The 16,316-nt window shown below is 39.9% G+C and overlaps 1 protein-coding gene across 2 annotated transcripts; it reads left to right on the plus strand.

Annotated features, from left to right (window-relative positions):
• The first annotated feature begins 464 nt into the window (after positions 1-464).
• On the plus strand, positions 465-11,192 carry BCL10 (BCL10 immune signaling adaptor). 2 transcript variants are annotated; one of them, XM_003805295.7, is made up of 3 exons: positions 465-1,069; positions 6,539-6,827; positions 9,462-11,192. In XM_003805295.7, exons 1-3 carry the CDS (start codon positions 1,013-1,015, stop codon positions 9,815-9,817), a joined length of 702 nt encoding a protein of 233 aa, XP_003805343.1. In that variant the 5' UTR covers positions 465-1,012; the 3' UTR covers positions 9,818-11,192. The 2 variants fall into 2 exon arrangements, with proteins under 2 accessions (XP_003805343.1, XP_008967806.1); XM_008969558.6 differs by having other exon boundaries at positions 733-1,069; positions 9,495-11,192.
• Positions 11,193-16,316: the final 5,124 nt, after the last annotated feature.

The raw sequence follows: 16,316 nt of genomic DNA on the forward strand, positions 1-16,316 counted from the left end.
CACTGCACTCCAGCCTGGGCGACAGAGTGAGATCCTGTCTCAATAAATAAATAAATAAATAAATAAATAAATAAATAATCAGTTGAGTGCATACTGTGTGCCAACTACCTTTAAGAACTTTACATATGATCCCGGCAGCCCTAAAAGGTAAGCATATCTGTCTCCATTACACAGATTAACTAATAAGGAAAAACTATGTTTATAATGAACAGTGACCAAAAAGTATGCAAACGTTAAATTAAGTGTTAAAGTGGTGGGATTGTAGGTGGTTTCTTTTTTTCTTTAAAAAATTTGTTTAGTATTGTAGTTAGGCTGTTTGTGTGTATGCATGTGTATGTGTGTATGAGTGCGTTTGTGTGTGACCAAAACAGTAACTGGCAAACATAACAACAGGAAATTGTAGGGCAGGGTCTGGGAAAAGGGGAGGAACCCAAGGTACTGACAAGCCCATACCGGACTCCCCCGAAGTGAGCAGGCAGCAAAGGCTGAGAGTGCCAGCTGCCTGGGCACTGACGGACCCCACCCACGGAAACGATGCCTTATGAGGAAGCTAACCCGGGCCACTTACCGACGACCTGCGCAGGCGTGGCTTGAGGAAACGCCCGCTGTGGGCGGAGCCACCCGAAAGGCTCCGGTCGGGGCGGGAACAGGATCGGCCCGCGGGCTGGCGACGATAGGCTGCCGCAGAGACAGGGCGGGCTCTGCTAAGGGACGCGCCTCGCCGTGGGGCGGTGCCTGCGCCTGAGCCTCTACGAGAGGGAGGGAACGCTGCTCCGAGCTCCGCGTCGCGTCGCATAGATTTGCGACGCCGTCGACCTCAGAGGCGGGGCCGGAAGCGCTACGGTTTGACCCCCGAGTCCCTCTGTTCCCGAAGGGGCGGCCGTCTTTCTCCCGACCCGCTCCGCCTCCTCTCCTTCTTCCCCATTACCCAGAGGCCGAAGCCCCCAGCCAGGGCGGGGCGGCGCAGCCCGAGCTCCCGGACCCGGAAGAAGCGCCATCTCCCGCCTCCACCATGGAGCCCACCGCACCGTCCCTCACCGAGGAGGACCTCACTGAAGTGAAGAAAGACGTGAGTAAAGCAGCTGTGCCCAGGGCGGGCGGGGGCGGGCTGCAGCCCAGCGGGAGAGGAAAGCGGAAGCCTGGAGTCCGAGGACAAGGAGGATCCTCCAGGTCGGAGGAGCGGAAAGTCCTAGCACAGGAAGATGTGGCGAGCCCTGCATCCGAGGGACCTTGGTGGCAGTGATCCTCCAGTGATCTGTCAATCCAGGTTTTACATCGCTAAACGCAGAGCTTGGGCTTTGTTGCCAAGTGGAGTTTTGATTCTTGCCCACTCCTCACCCATCTCCTCATGCTTTCCCCCTAACTGGGTTCTTGGAGATGCTTCGTTAGGGACTGGCGGCTCAGATTCATCCTTAAGTCAGGCTGCCTAGGCTGCTCACTCAGCCTAGGGCGAAGGCTGTACCAAGTAAAGGATCCCAAGCAGTGGACCAAAAATGTGAAGCTCTTTTGCATAGGGGGCTTGAGGAAGCTCAACAGCTGAAAGCACAACCTGGAATTCCCCTAGTAAGCAGACGCCCACATATTTAAATTGGGGTTGGGGGAGTGAATACACGTAGCTGAGAATTAATGTACAGGTAAACGTCGAAAATATTCAGCAGCTAAATTATGCTCTTCTCGGATAGTGCAGAACCACATAAACCTTCATATTTATTTGTAACGAATGGCTTTGTTGAGATATGACATTCTTTTTCCTTTGCGTTTACTTGTTTTGTCAGATGAGACCTATATGAGTATCACTAAAATACTTTATCTGAAGTCAAGTGAAAAACAGAAACTCAACATGAAACGTGTTCTTATTGAACACTGCAGTACTTTTACAAAGTCATTTTGATGAACTGGACAGGATGGCAACTTTTTAAATGTTCATCCACTTCAAATCCCTTCCTCTTCCCTGTAAGGTTTATTACACTGTACTCACAATTGGTGTGACTCACCAGCAGAAGGAAACTGGATATGACTGGGAGTTGTGCTTAGTTTCCTCATTCAACAGAGATTTATGGAGCACTTGCTATATGGAAAGCACTGGCCTTGGGTCTGGAAGGATACAAAAAAATGAAGATCAGTTTCCTGCTTTACATTCTAGTTGAGATAAGAATGGAACATAAATAACTACTGTAGAATAAATGTTGTCTTATTCATGGTGAGTGCCAGTAAAACTTTGAACTTCCAAGAGCTAGGCCTCCTATGTTCCAGATGCTGTGTCACACAGTTTACAATGTTCCCACTTAACCTTCGCAACAGCCTCTAAAGAAGATAATTGCCATTCCCATTTTACAGCTAATAAAACAGGAACTGAGAAATTACAAGTGGAAGGAAATAAGATCTGTATACAAGTACAGATGTGAAGAGTGGCTTCCAGGTCTTTGTTTTTCTCTGTCAATTCATTGATGTTATCTGTCTTCAGGATTTCATTTTACGCCTATATCAGAAATAAATAACCTTGAGGAAACCATGGATGGGTTTCAAAAGGTCTATGAGAAAAACTATGTGCATGCTTTTTTCTTAGAGATTTTTTTCATGATATTTTCAAAATGTCTTCTGATCTTAGAAAGTTTTAAAATTATCCACATATTTGGACTTTTCTCTCCACTCTAGGTCCTTATTTCCAAATGTCTACTGGAAATCTACTTTTATATCCTACAGATTGCTCACCTTGTCAAAAAATTGAACTTTTACTATCCTTTTCCCAAAGTTGCTTACTGTTGCTGCTGTATTGCCTTTCTTGATGAATGGTGTGCTACCACCCTTTGTCTTGGGACCTCCCACTTCTTTAGTGTCTCCCCCTTCTCCTATCTAGTTATTTGCCTCATTGTGTTAGTTGGATTTAGTACAGTTTAATAAATATGGATTACATGCTACTGTGAGGCTGATACTGTGGTTGGTTCTAACAGTTCAAAAATTAAAAATGAAAACACAATCCTAACTTGAAAAGAGCTCAATTTCTTGAGGGGGATTGTTTTAAATCACAAAATAAGTGCAGTGAGTTTTGCATTCACCTGAAACATTAACTACTTGGTGCCCTAGTAAGTGCAGGATATACAGTGTTGGCTAAAACATACCTCGTAGCTGCCTGCTTCAAACAGAGATGTTAGTTTAAAACAAATCAATAAATTTTGTTTTCATTATTGCAGTTACTATGAAGGAATCCAACAGTGCCAAGACAATAATAGGGGAAATCGACTTGAGATAGGATGGTCAGGAGAGGTTACATTTAAACTGATTCCTGAAAGATTTGACAGAACTGAGGGAAGAGCATTCTGGGCAGAATGGAATTTGTCAAGGACCTAAAATAGGCAAGACCCTGGTGACTTGGGGAAATCGGAGGAAGGCAGAGGGTAATCTGAAGTGAAGTTAGGAAGGTGGGCTAGAGCCATTTTCATGAAGAGCCTTTTAGTAAAGTATCTGGGGTTTTTTTCCCCCCAAGTATAGTAGGGACTTGTTGAAGAATTGTATAGTTTAAAGATCCCTCTGCCTGTTTCATGGACTGAGGAGAACAAGAATCAGAACAGGGAAGCCAGTGAGCAGGCTCTTGGAATCTATAGAGATGAATGAGGATGGTGATTTGGATCAGGGTGAAGGCAGTGGAGATGGATGGAGCAGGAGAATTCCAGATGCAGTTTTTGAAATAGAAATGATATGACCTGGTGATGGATTGAACATGGGAGTTGAGGAAGAGGATGTAATTAGATTAGTACATGGAAATGTCAGATCAGCAATTACATCTTCAAAGTCAAAGATCAGAAGAGAGATCTGAGCTAGAAATGTAAGTGTGGAATTGAATGATTTTACCTAGAAAGCTGCGAGCTAGAAATGTAAGTGTGGAATTGAATGATTTTACCTAGAAAGCTGCGAGCTAGAAGAGAAAAATGGTGTAAAACCCTTTAAAGAGAAGAATTTTAAAAAGTGAATTGTTAGCTTGAAAGTAGGGTAACAACAACAACAAGAAAATGATTGAAAAGTTGTATCCACAGAGATGGGAAGAAAACCAGGAGAGTGTGGTATTCATGTAACAATTTTCTTGTTTCAGGGAGGGAGTAGTCAACTGTGTTTATGCAGCTGAAAAATGAAATGAAGACTGAAAAGATTTGGCAATAAGGGGGTCATTGGTGACTTCGAGAAGAATACTGGGGCAGGATGGAAATGTCTGGGAATGAATTGGGAAATGAGGTGAAAGAAGTGGAGTCCTGGTGTATAGAAAGATGAAGTGTATACACAAGGTGCTACAAGGACAGAGGAGGGGGTGCCTAACTCATTCTGGGGAGTTAGGTAAACCTTTCCAAAGAAGATGACCACTGACCTAAATCTTAAAGGACAAATAGGGGCTTTAGGGTCTGATAAAAGAAGACAAAAAATACGTAAGGAAATGTAGAGAGACAGATAGTTTTAGGTAGAGCATACATTTTCAGGACAAAGGTAGTGATAGATTAAGCTGGAGAGGTAGGTAGGAGCCATATTATCATAGAACCTTGTCTTCCATAATTAGTTATTATTGAGTACTTACTGTGTACAGAGACTATGCGTGGCCTTCATATATAGTATTCCCATTTAGTCCTCCTTGATGTCCTGTGAGTTAAGTTTTTAATCCTTATTTTATCAATAACATACCTGAAGCTTGGAGTGGTGAAGTAACTTGGCCCAGCTCTCACAAGGGTGAGTACTAGATTCAAGATTTGCACTGAGGTTGGTCCAACTTTAGAGCCATGCCCTTAACTTTTCTACTCTTCTGCCACGTAAAGGAACTTTATCCTTTAAGACAGGGCAGAACATTGTTTTTAATTTTTTTTCTAAATTAACAAAATTTCAATATTAGAATTTGCTGGGCACAGTGGCCCACACCTATAATCCCAACAACTCAGGAGGATAAGGTGGGAGGATTACTTAAGGCCAGGATCAAGACCAGCCTAGGTAATGTAGCAAAGATCCCTTCTCTACAAAAAAAAAAAAAATTAAAAATTAGCCAGGCATGGTGGCTCACACCTGTAGTCCTAGCTACTCAAGAGGCTAAGATGGGGATCACTTGAGTCTAGGGATTCCAGGCTGCAGTGAGCTATGATCAAGCCACTGCACTCCAGCCTAGGTGACAGAGTGAGATCCTTAAAAAAAATTTAGTAAAATTCATATAATACTCCAGATTTCCATTTTCTCCTGAAGGAGAAATGTTGAGGAGGGGGAAGGAAGTAGTAAGTGCAGCTAGGTTTCTATTGTTAATAGTCCATGCCAGATATGATAAGGACCAGGTCCTGGACATAGTTATTTGCTCACTCTGCGCTTTTCCTGTATTTGACCTATAATCTTTTTTTTCTGGGCCCGATCACATTGTTTTATAATTATTACCTGTGATATGTATTCCCAGCTAGACCATGAGCCCTTTGCATGTAGGATTCAAATCTTGTTCGTCTTTGTATACTCAGTGCTCAGCATTCGGCATATTAGGAATTTAGATTTGTAAAATACTTGTCATGTGAATAAACAAGTAAATGTGGAACTTCGTAGACCAAGAACCACAGGAACCCTTCACCTAGCCTACTTTCCTGCCATCATATACTAGGGTACTTGAAGACGTTCCATTACCTTTGTCATTATTACTAACATATATTGATCACTTACTATGTACCAAGCACTTTTCTAAGCACTTTGCATGTCTTTATTCCTCATATAACAGTCAGCTGAGGAAACAAGCACAGAGGAGTTAATTACTTGCCCAAGATCATATATCTAGTAAATAGAGGAGCTAAAATACAGTCACCGGTACCAAATTATTAATGCCATTTATTGAGATCAACATGGATTTTCTACTAATTAAGCTCTCAGGCACTTCTCAAATCTAGGTTTGCTTTTTTATGGTGTCCTTTTTCTTTATTTCTTTCATTTTTCCAACACTCCCTATTCCCCACACATCTTTCCATCTCCCTTCCACCAAGACTGATTCACTGAGTTAGAGTGTAGTCTTTCCAGCTGACCCCAAAGACAGATACATTATGGGCTCTTTCAGTTTAGGGTTTTGTTTTTTGTTTTTAACAGTTTACTCTAAGGAAATGGAGTAATTAATAACAAACATGAGAAAGTTACAGACTGTGAGACCTCTCACTAAGTTATTGGTCCTGACTAATTCTGCATTCCTTGCCAACTGATAGCTAAAATGTACAGTAGTCTTTGCCCTCATCTTTACTCCCGAAGATGGCCCTCAACAGACCTCCCTGTTTCCAAGGACCCAGGCCCTCTAGATTCAGCTGGTCCCTCTTCACAACAGCCTGGTCTTGGTTTTTAGGTTTGAAGGTGAGATCAAAGCAGTGAGGAATGTCTAGGACCTACTTGTGTCTACTTGGACCTTCATCTTAATTAGCATGCATTTTAGAAGGCCTGAGCCTCCTGACTTTAGAACATTGTCTCACACCAGCTAAGACTGCCAACTAATAGTCAGTATGTGATTTTCTTAGATGTTACAAAATAACGTTGAACCATATTTTATGTCTTTTAGGCCTTAGAAAATTTACGTGTATACCTGTGTGAGAAAATCATAGCTGAGAGACATTTTGATCATCTACGTGCAAAAAAAATACTCAGTAGAGAAGACACTGAAGAAATTTCTTGTCGAACATCAAGTAGAAAAAGGGCTGGAAAATTGTTAGACTACTTACAGGAAAACCCAAAAGGTCTGGACACCCTTGTTGAATCTATTCGGCGAGAAAAAACACAGAACTTCCTGATACAGAAGATTACAGATGAAGTGCTGAAACTTAGAAATATAAAACTAGAACATCTGAAAGGTAAGATATCTTAATTATCTAAGAGCTAATTTAAATGTAATAATGCTTTTAAAAAATGCAGAGCAGGCCAGGTGCCTGCACTTTAGGAGGCCAAGGCAGGAGGATTGCTTGAGGTCAGGAGTTTTGAGACCAGCCTGGGCAACATAGCGAGACTTTGTCTCTACAAAAAATTAAAAAATTAGCCAGGCATGATGGTGCATACCTGTGTTTCCAGCTACTCAGGAGGCTGAGGTGGGAGGATCACTTGAGCCTGGGACATTGAGGCTATAGTGAGCCATGATTGTGCTACTGCACTCCAGTCTGGGCAACAGAGCAAGACCCTGTCTCAAAAAAGCAAAACAAAAACAGAAATGATCATTTTGCTTTCAAAAAGTTTAAACTTCAAAATTATATTCAATTTGCACTTATTTTACCTTATATGACACTGTTACATTGAAAAAGTGGACTATCTCTCAATATCCTGTATTTGTATTCATTTAATACCATTTATAGAAAACTATTATGAAATCCCTGCATACATAAGGATTTGTTTCTAAAGTCAGTAGAATGTAAAGTTAATCTATTCAAGAGTAAGCTCTGAAAATACTGTACATCACACATAAAGAACAGTATTTAGGCAAAGTATTGTAAAAGTCCAACTCTGCTAGTTTTTCTTGTGATCACCAGTTGATCACAAGATGAAGTAATTGGCATATGTTTATAGGAATCACGTTGCATAAAATATTCATGACTTTAAACTAGTCTGGCAAGATGTGAAAGCATGGAAACAGATTAAGAGAATAGCAGATTCACCTGTCCCATTTCACTCTCACTCCAGAATATACACTCACTGATTGGAATATTGTGTGGAATTGCCTACACAATTTAAATCCCCAACCCGCTCCTGCCTCTGTTCCTCACTGTCTCTCTCCAGAGCACATAAATGTGCATGTGATGTTCTACAGCTCTTCTAGGCATTAGGGATACAGAAAAGAATAATTTAGGGCTCTGCCCTTAAGGAACTCATAGTCTATAAGTGTCCCCTTGCTGGGACACATTACAAGTTTTCCCTTTTGAGCCATATCTAAGAAAGTAGTTTGTATAGCATGGAATAGACATGCTGACTGTATTGTGAGGTTGAAAAACTAGTGGAAGAAGTGACATGTAAGTGCCCTTTATACACTATGCAGGTTTTGCCTAAAAATTGTCAACTCAGGGTTTCTGTGCCTGTAGGTTGAATATTTGCTAAGCCTAACAGAAGGGTAAATTGTATTTGTGTTTATTCTTTCAATCCTCTGGATAATGGTTAACTATACCCTTTGGATATCATAAAATTCTTTGATGGTATCTAAGTTGTTTTCTGCTGTAGCAATACCTGAGACTGGGTAACTTTTAAAGAAAAGAAATGTATTCATTTCTTACAGTTCTGGAGGCTGGTTAAGTCCAAGACCATGGCGCCAGCATCTGGCAAGGGTCATGCATGGTGGAAGGGCAGAAGATGGAAGAGCAAGGGAGGGCAAGAGTGTGAAAGAGAAGAAAAAGGAGTCGAACTCCCAAAATAACTAACCCATTCCCGTGATAATGGCATTAGTCCAGGGCAGAGCCCTCATGACCCTGTTGCCTCCCAAAGGCCTCAGCTCCTAACACTGCTGCAGTGGCAACCAAGTTTCCAACATGTGAACTTTTGGCGGATACATTCGTACCACAGCTGATGGGAACAACCACTGTCATTTGAGTAAACTGTGAGGTTGAGAAACAGGACATTATCTATTGAATTGTAGTTCTCACTTTCCCACAAAGTAGTCCTGGAATGTTGGACATGACTTAACTGTCCTGTGCCTTTTTTTCTCTTTTTTTTTTTTTTTTTGAGACGGAGTCTTGCTCTTGTCACCCAGGCTGGAGTGCAATGGCATGATCTCAGCTCACTGCAACCTCTGCCTCCCAGGTTCAAGCGATTCTCCTACTTCAGCCTCCTGAGTAGCTGCGATTGCAGGCACCTGCCACCACGCCTGGCTAATTTCTGTATTTTTAGTAGAGATGGGGTTTCGCCATGTTGGCCAGGCTGATCTCAAACTCCTGACCTCATGATCTGCCCACTTTGGCCTCCCAAAGTGCTGGGATTACAGGCGTGAGCCACCATGCCCCACCCTTTTTTCTCATCTTTAATAATAAGAGACTATCCTAGGTGACCTCTAAAATTCCTTTTAGTTCTAATATCCTATTATTCAAGAATTAGCCATTGTCATTGATCAACAGATAGAATTTTAGCATCTGCCCTGTTTACATTTTTTTATTAGCTAATATTTTTTATACCAGAATACTAAAGAATATTTATTGTGAAAGCTATTTCTTATTTTATAAAAAATTTTAGGTGGTTAAGTTTATATGTACACTGTACCTTAAATGAGAATTACGGCATGTCGTTTAACTTCCACGAGACTATTTTGTTATATAGAAAATGCAAATAATAGTATACTTCATGGTTGTTGAGAAAAGCAAATTAGATTTGAAATAGATTATGGCGGAAATTACAAGTTGCTATTTAAATTTTGATTGTGGGGTAACTAGCTTGTAATCTTTAACAAGTCACAAGATGGACAGTGACTCCATTTTTTTAGTTACTTTTTCATTTACATCTGAATAATTTTATTGTAGGACTAAAATGTAGCAGTTGTGAACCTTTTCCAGATGGAGCCACGAACAACCTCTCCAGATCAAATTCAGATGAGAGTAATTTCTCTGAAAAACTGAGGGCATCCACTGTCATGTACCATCCAGAAGGAGAATCCAGCACGACGCCCTTTTTTTCTACTAATTCTTCTCTGAATTTGCCTGTTCTAGAAGTAGGCAGAACTGAAAATACCATCTTCTCTTCAACTACACTTCCCAGACCTGGGGACCCAGGGGCTCCTCCTTTGCCACCAGATCTACAGTTAGAAGAAGAAGGAACTTGTGCAAACTCTAGTGAGATGTTTCTTCCCTTAAGATCACGTACTGTTTCACGACAATGACACTTTATTGCCTTTTAATTTTTAATGATGACAAAAAATGTTTTAAAGAATATGACTTTTTATAAAACGGCTGTAATCATTTGTTTACATTTGATGCATGTCTTTTAAAATGCAATGTAAGCATACTTTGTAAATAGGATTTTTAGAATTAAAAAAGCATACTTCTAGGATAGCTAACTGTAAATCATGTTGATCATGTACTTTTTAGTAATTTCTTTTTTTCCTTTTTAAGGTCTTTCAGTATTTTTTTAAATATTTTCTATTTTAAGACTGATTTTAATAGGGAATATATCTCTATTTGAGAATAGACCCTTACTGGGAAGAACGTTTTTTCCTCAGTGCATTTGTGCTAGAAATTTTCAAGAGTCTTAATAGTCTTTGCCAGTCATTCAGTAGCAAATTTTCAGCGTTAAGCTGTTCCTGTTCAGTAATAAAACCGATCACTGATGGGAAAACTGCCAATATAGAAAAATAAAAATCTCTTTTCCACTCCATTGTCGTATAGGCACTTAAACAGCCTCTTTTTGATACTGGAGGAACACTTGATGGAGTGTGAGCCACCTAAGATCTCAGTTTGCCAAAATTCATTTCTAATTAACCTTACTAATTATACTACTTTGTTAGGATTTTCACATTCTTGGCTTAATCATTTTCATTCCTAAAGAAAAATATCTTGGCCTAAACCTCAGTTATTACATGTAATTTGATGAGGTATTTTTTCCTTTTTTCTTTTTCTTTTTTTTTTTGAGACAGTCTTGCTCTATCGCCCAGGCTGGTGTGCAGTGGCACATTCTAGGCTCACTGCAACTTCTGCCTCCCATGCTTACGTGATCCTCTCACCTCAGCCTCTCAAGTAATATAGCTGGGACTACAAGTGTGTGCCACCATGCCTCACTAATTTTTGTATTATTTTTGTAGAGACGGGGTTTTGCCATGTTGGCCAGGCTGGTCTTGAACTCCTGGACTCAAGCAACCTACCCAGCGTGGCCTCCCAAAGTGCTGGGATTACAGACATGAGCCACCTCACCTAGCCTGATGAGATTTTTAAAAAATATTTTCTCTGTACTTTTCATTCTCTTTTAATGAGGACCAATGTACAGTTGAAATAACTGGAACAAATTATTTTTGATGTGTGTGAAAATTCTGTTTTTAATGCTATTTGAACAAGTGGGCCATTAGCCAGATTTGTCTTTTTGTTGTAAAACAAAATTTGACTAATTTTACATGTTTATAAATCTTATGCTCTCACTGTTTGTTTTTATTTAAATTACAATTTTATCTGTTTCCTGACATTGTCTCCTATATATTTCTATTATTAATTGCAAAAACGTAGAAATGGAAATTTTGCTATCAACAATAAAATTTTTTTAAAGTAGTGAGTGCTATTTTGGAGTTCCAAATTTTCAATAGGAAGTATCTAAAACTTTTTTTAATACGTGCCATTATCTATAGAAAACATTACTTCAGGTTGTGAGATTGAGTTACATTTCTGGATGGACTGATGAATTTATCCAACATGAAGAAGATTGGCATATTAGCTTTAAAAATTTTTAAAGATTGGATTTTTTTTAGTATAAACATTTTCTAAGGATTATAGAGAAATGTTTCACCTCCAATGCATAGCAAAAATAGTGGTGTTAGAAAGAAAATAGGTTACATTTAAGGAAGGTGCTTTAAAAAGCAGAAGCAGACTTTAAAATTAAATTTGTGGACACCTTTTTAAAAATTGAATCAAAGATTATAATTTAGATATACAATAACACCTATATATAGATTAGTTTTAACACTGAGTTTTCTTTCAGACTGTTTTCTAACTACATAGACAATAAAATTAAGCTTTGCATAAAGCTAGGTTTGTGGATTTTTGACTTCTACAAAGTCATTTTTTTTCCTTTTAGCCCTGAAAACTAGCCATTGCCAAAAGTGTGTAATTTAGGATGACTGACAGGATGCAATTTGTTAACTAAGTTCATCAATGCAGCAGTGAAAAAGTTACTTTTCAGGGATACCATATTATCATAATACAAAAACACGTTAGTTCATTTTTATGTATATGTATATACTTTTAATACTTTATTTTTGGAGCAGTTGTAGGTTTACAAAAAAGCAGAAAATACAGAGTGTTTCCAAATACCCCCCCTTCTCCCTCAGTTTCCCATATTATCTTGCACTGATGTGGCACATTTGTTATAATTGAGTCAATGTTTTGTTTTGTTTTGTTTGGGGTTTTTTTTTGTTTGTTTTTTGTTTTGTTTGTTTTTTGAGACAGTCTCGCTCTGTCACCCAGGCTGGAGTGCAGTGGCATGATCTCAGCTCACTGCAAGCTCCGCCTCCCAGGTTCATGCCGTTCTCCTGCCTCAGCCTCCCGAGTAGCTGGGACTACAGGTGCCTGCCACCACGCCCAGCTAATTTTTTATATTTTTAGTGGAGACGGGGTTTCACTGTGTTAGCCAGGATGGTCTCAATCTCCTGACCTAGTGATCTGCCCACCTTGGCCTCCCAAAGTGCTGGGATTACAGGCATGAGCCACCACACCCGGCAAATCTTTTTTTTTTTTTTTTTTGAGATGGAGTCTGGCTCTGTCACCCAGGCTGGAGTGCAGTGGTGCAATGTCGGCTCACTGCAACCTCCACCTCCCAGGTACAAGCGATTCTCCTGCCTCAGCCTCCAAAGTAGCTGGGATTATAGGCGTGTGCCCCCACACCTGGCTAATTTTTGTATTTTTAGTGGAGACAGGGTTTCACCATGTTGGCCAGGCTGGTCTTGAACTCCAGACCTCAGGTGATCCACCTGCCTCAACCTCCCAAAGTGCTAGGATTACAGGTGTGTGCCACCACACCCAGCCTGATGAGTGAATCTTGATACTATTATTAATCCAAAGTCCATTGTTCACATTAGGGTTCACTTTTTGTGTTATACAGTTCTGTGGGTTTTGACAAATGTGTAATGTCATGTATCTGCCATTATGCAGAATAATTTCACTGCCTTCAAAAGCTCATGTGCTCTACCTATTCATACCTTCCTCCCTCTCATCTCACTCCCAACCCTGGCAATCACTGATCTTTTTATTGTCTCTGTAGTTTCATCTTTCCCAGAATGTTATACAGTTGGAATCATAGTATGTAGCTTTTTTCAGACTGGCTTCTTTCTCTTATCAATATGCATCAGAATTCTTCCAGGTCTTTTCATGATGAGTTCACTTTGTTTGTTTACTTTTAAAAATTTGCCAAGTTCACTAGTGAGAGGGGGAGAAAGAGTAGAGCAAGGAGTTCTGTCTGTGACTGAACAATCAATTGAGATAATTCACTACTTGCCGGAGAGCGAGAGTTCACTTTTGAAGAGGTGATTCGTCTTTAGTCAGCATGTCACTCATTGTGTGCAATGTCAAACACTGGTAAAATAGGGGCAGGCCAGGATAATGGCAGTTTTTTGTTTATTTGTTTTCATAAATAGTTTTTTATTTTAAATCCAATTTATCACATTTTTTCTCATGGCTAGTGATTTTTGTCTCTTGTTTAAGAAATTTTTCCCATCTCAACATCCTGATGATATTCTATGCTTTCTTCTAGAAGTTGTTTTAGTTCCTCATTTAGCTCTATGATCCATTTCAAAGTAAATTTTGTGTATGGTATGAGGTAGAAATCAAGTCTTACAGCTACCATCTTTTTATCTAAGCAATGTAAAAAGGAGGTGGAAGTTTCACACTCTAGTCTTATATTGTATCACTGGATAAATATGTCCACTGTTGACTTTGGAGAAAAAGCAAACCAAAAAGCAAACTGATCTACAGTTTTTAAATGTAATCTTATGAGGGCTTTCTGAAAGGAGAGCTGAACTTAAGGATAGATAATATATAAAAAAACTTGAGTGCTGCTGCTAAAATCATGCTGAATTTGCCATACTATTTAATTACCAGAAATAGTTCTTTATTGCAATGTTTCCCAAATTTTGCTGTCCATTTTACAATCAACTGGGGAGTGCTTAAAGATCCCTATCTCCAGGCTGTACCCCATACCCAATAAATCACAATGTTTGGTTGTGGAAGCCAGGCATCAGATTTCCAGGTGATTTTCAGTGGGCAACAAAATTTGGAATCCACAGCCTTACTAGATGCCAAATAATGAGTTTAGTGTTTCCGCATGTGTGATCTTGTTTCTTGTTTTTTAATCCTAATAACCCTGCAAGGAAGGTTTTATTGTCACTTTTTTTTTTCTACAGTTGAGAAAGAAACTCAAAATAAAGTCAATGATTTAAAATCACACAGCTCTTTAGGATTAAAATCCAGGGCTGTTTGACTCTTAAGCCTGTGTTCTCATACAACTCATGTTTTCATTGTGGGAGAGAGTCCAAAAATAAAGAAAACTAAGATAATTCTAGTTATCATGGAGACAAAATAAGGCATGAGTTAAAAAGTAACTTGAAAGATACTTGATAGTATTATTGTAGAAGGCTTCTCAGAGCAGGTGAGGCTTTGAGCAGAGACCTAACTCATAAAAAAGGAGCCAGCCATGGGAAGTTCTAGAGGGAAGAGTTCCAGGCCGAAGTAACATTGAGGTCAGAAGCCCTGAGGTGGGAATGAATTAGTGAGAGAACCTGGAAACATTAACACCTTATTAGCAATGAGCTCACCTAGCACCCAGACCTTGGCTTCTAAATACCCATTCTCCATTAAAAGGAATCAAAGTTCCTTGGAAATGGCTAATTCCAAGGCAAAGTATAAGATGAGCCTGAAACATCTTGTTCCAGGAAGCAGACAAGTGATCAAAGAATCTCGAGGAGGACATGTCCAAAGGACACACAAGCCTGCTTGAAGGGGCTCCCATTGGCCAAATCAGATAATTTCAACATCAAAATAAATAATAATGGATTATAACTCATTTGATAAACCATGGGTCAATGCTAATATAAATAAATGAACAGTCTAGGCATGATGGCTCACGCATGTGATCCCAACGCTTTGGGAGGCCAAGGTGGGCAGATCCCTTGAGCCCAGGAGTTCGAGACCAGCTTGGCCAACATGGGGAAACCCTGTCTCTACTAAAAATACAAAAATTAGCCAGGCACGGTGGCAGGTGCCTTAATCTCAGCTACTCAAGAGGCTGAGGCACAAGAATCATTTGAACCTGGGAAGTGGAGGTTGCAGTGAGCTGAGATGACTCCAGCTGAGTGATGGAGTGAGACTCTGTCTCAAGCAAAATGAATAAATAAACAAATAATTTGAAGCAGAATGTGATGTTGACATGGTCTTTAAATACCTCCTTACAAAAATACTTATTTACAAAGGAGGAAAAAAGTAACTACAGTGGAGAAGCCTGGCAGATACAACCTTAAACAAGAAATCAAAGGTAAAATCATCAGTGCCACGACAAACTGAAATCATGTGCCTTCTGATAGAAGGCAATGAGAAGACCGTAATACCACTTTCATAATATTCTTGCCAAAGATTCATAACCTGACTCAAATCATTAGGAAACATGAGACAAGAGGAATTGTTGGCAGCTATCTTTGTAGACAATCTGCTACAAAAATGCTAAGTTTGAGGAGCTTCTGAGACATTGAAGTAGGAAATTGCATGCAGGAGTTTGGTGTTCAGGAAGACTTGTGGACTAGTTATGTAAATGTGGGAGTTATTAGCATAAACTAATATTTAAAACCTTGGAACTTGGTGAGTTTGCCTTGAAATGGAGGGCAGACAAAAAAGAGAGGAAGGCTCAGAACTGAGCCTGAGGTGCTTCTGCATCTAGAGGTGATACAGAGAAGACAACAGAGAAAACTGAAAAGGGCCCTGTGAAATAGGAAGAGAACTAAAGTGTATGATCTAGTGAAAGGCAAGAGAAAAGCATTTCAAGAAGGCACCTATCTTGTTGAAAGGTCAAGTAAGAAGTGGTCTTTGGACCAAGTCTCACAGAGACCACTGATGGTTTGATAACAAGAACTCATGTTGCTCAAACTGAGTACCTCAATCTCCAAGGCATTCAACAGTGAGCCCATTTTAAAAGTCACTCAGAGTGTCAGTTTTACTCAGTAATAAGTAAGTCTAAATATTTTTGTCTATTAAAATAAAAGAGCTTTATTAAACACAACCATGCAAAATTTGCATACATTTTCAAGATCTTATATTAAGAAAAATAAGTATGTATGCCCATGGGACTTTGGGTCACAATGTATCAGCTCAGCTTCTGGAGGAACTGGAGACCGAGGTCACTCGTGGACAATTAACTGTGCCTATATGGCCAAGCCCCAATAAAAACTCTGGACAACAAGGCTCAGGTGAGTTTCTCTGGATGGCAGTATTCCATGCATACTGTCACGTGTCTCTGCCACAAGAAGTTCATACTGTTCACAATTCCACTAGGAGAGGACAACTGGAAGCTTTGAATGTGGAACTCTGCACCGTGTGCCTCTTCCCTTGGCTGTTTGGTTTTTTCTCCCCGCCTGTATTATTTTGCTGTAATAAACTGTAACCATGAGTATAATGGCTTGCAGTGAGTTCTGTGAG

The sequence above is a fragment of the Pan paniscus genome, chromosome 1 (assembly GCF_029289425.2).
Source record: "Pan paniscus chromosome 1, NHGRI_mPanPan1-v2.0_pri, whole genome shotgun sequence".
Lineage (NCBI taxonomy): Eukaryota > Metazoa > Chordata > Mammalia > Primates > Hominidae > Pan > Pan paniscus.

Excerpts from the sequence above, each read along its gene's own strand:
- BCL10 (XM_003805295.7), top strand. The coding sequence starts at position 1,013 with ATGGAGCCCACCGCACCGTCCCTCACCGAGGAGGACCTCACTGAAGTG. Across the intron at positions 1,070-6,538 it reads TCACTGAAGTGAAGAAAGAC|GCCTTAGAAAATTTACGTGT; the intron begins GTGAGTAAAGCA and ends TATGTCTTTTAG. Across the intron at positions 6,828-9,461 it reads AAAACTAGAACATCTGAAAG|GACTAAAATGTAGCAGTTGT; the intron begins GTAAGATATCTT and ends ATTTTATTGTAG.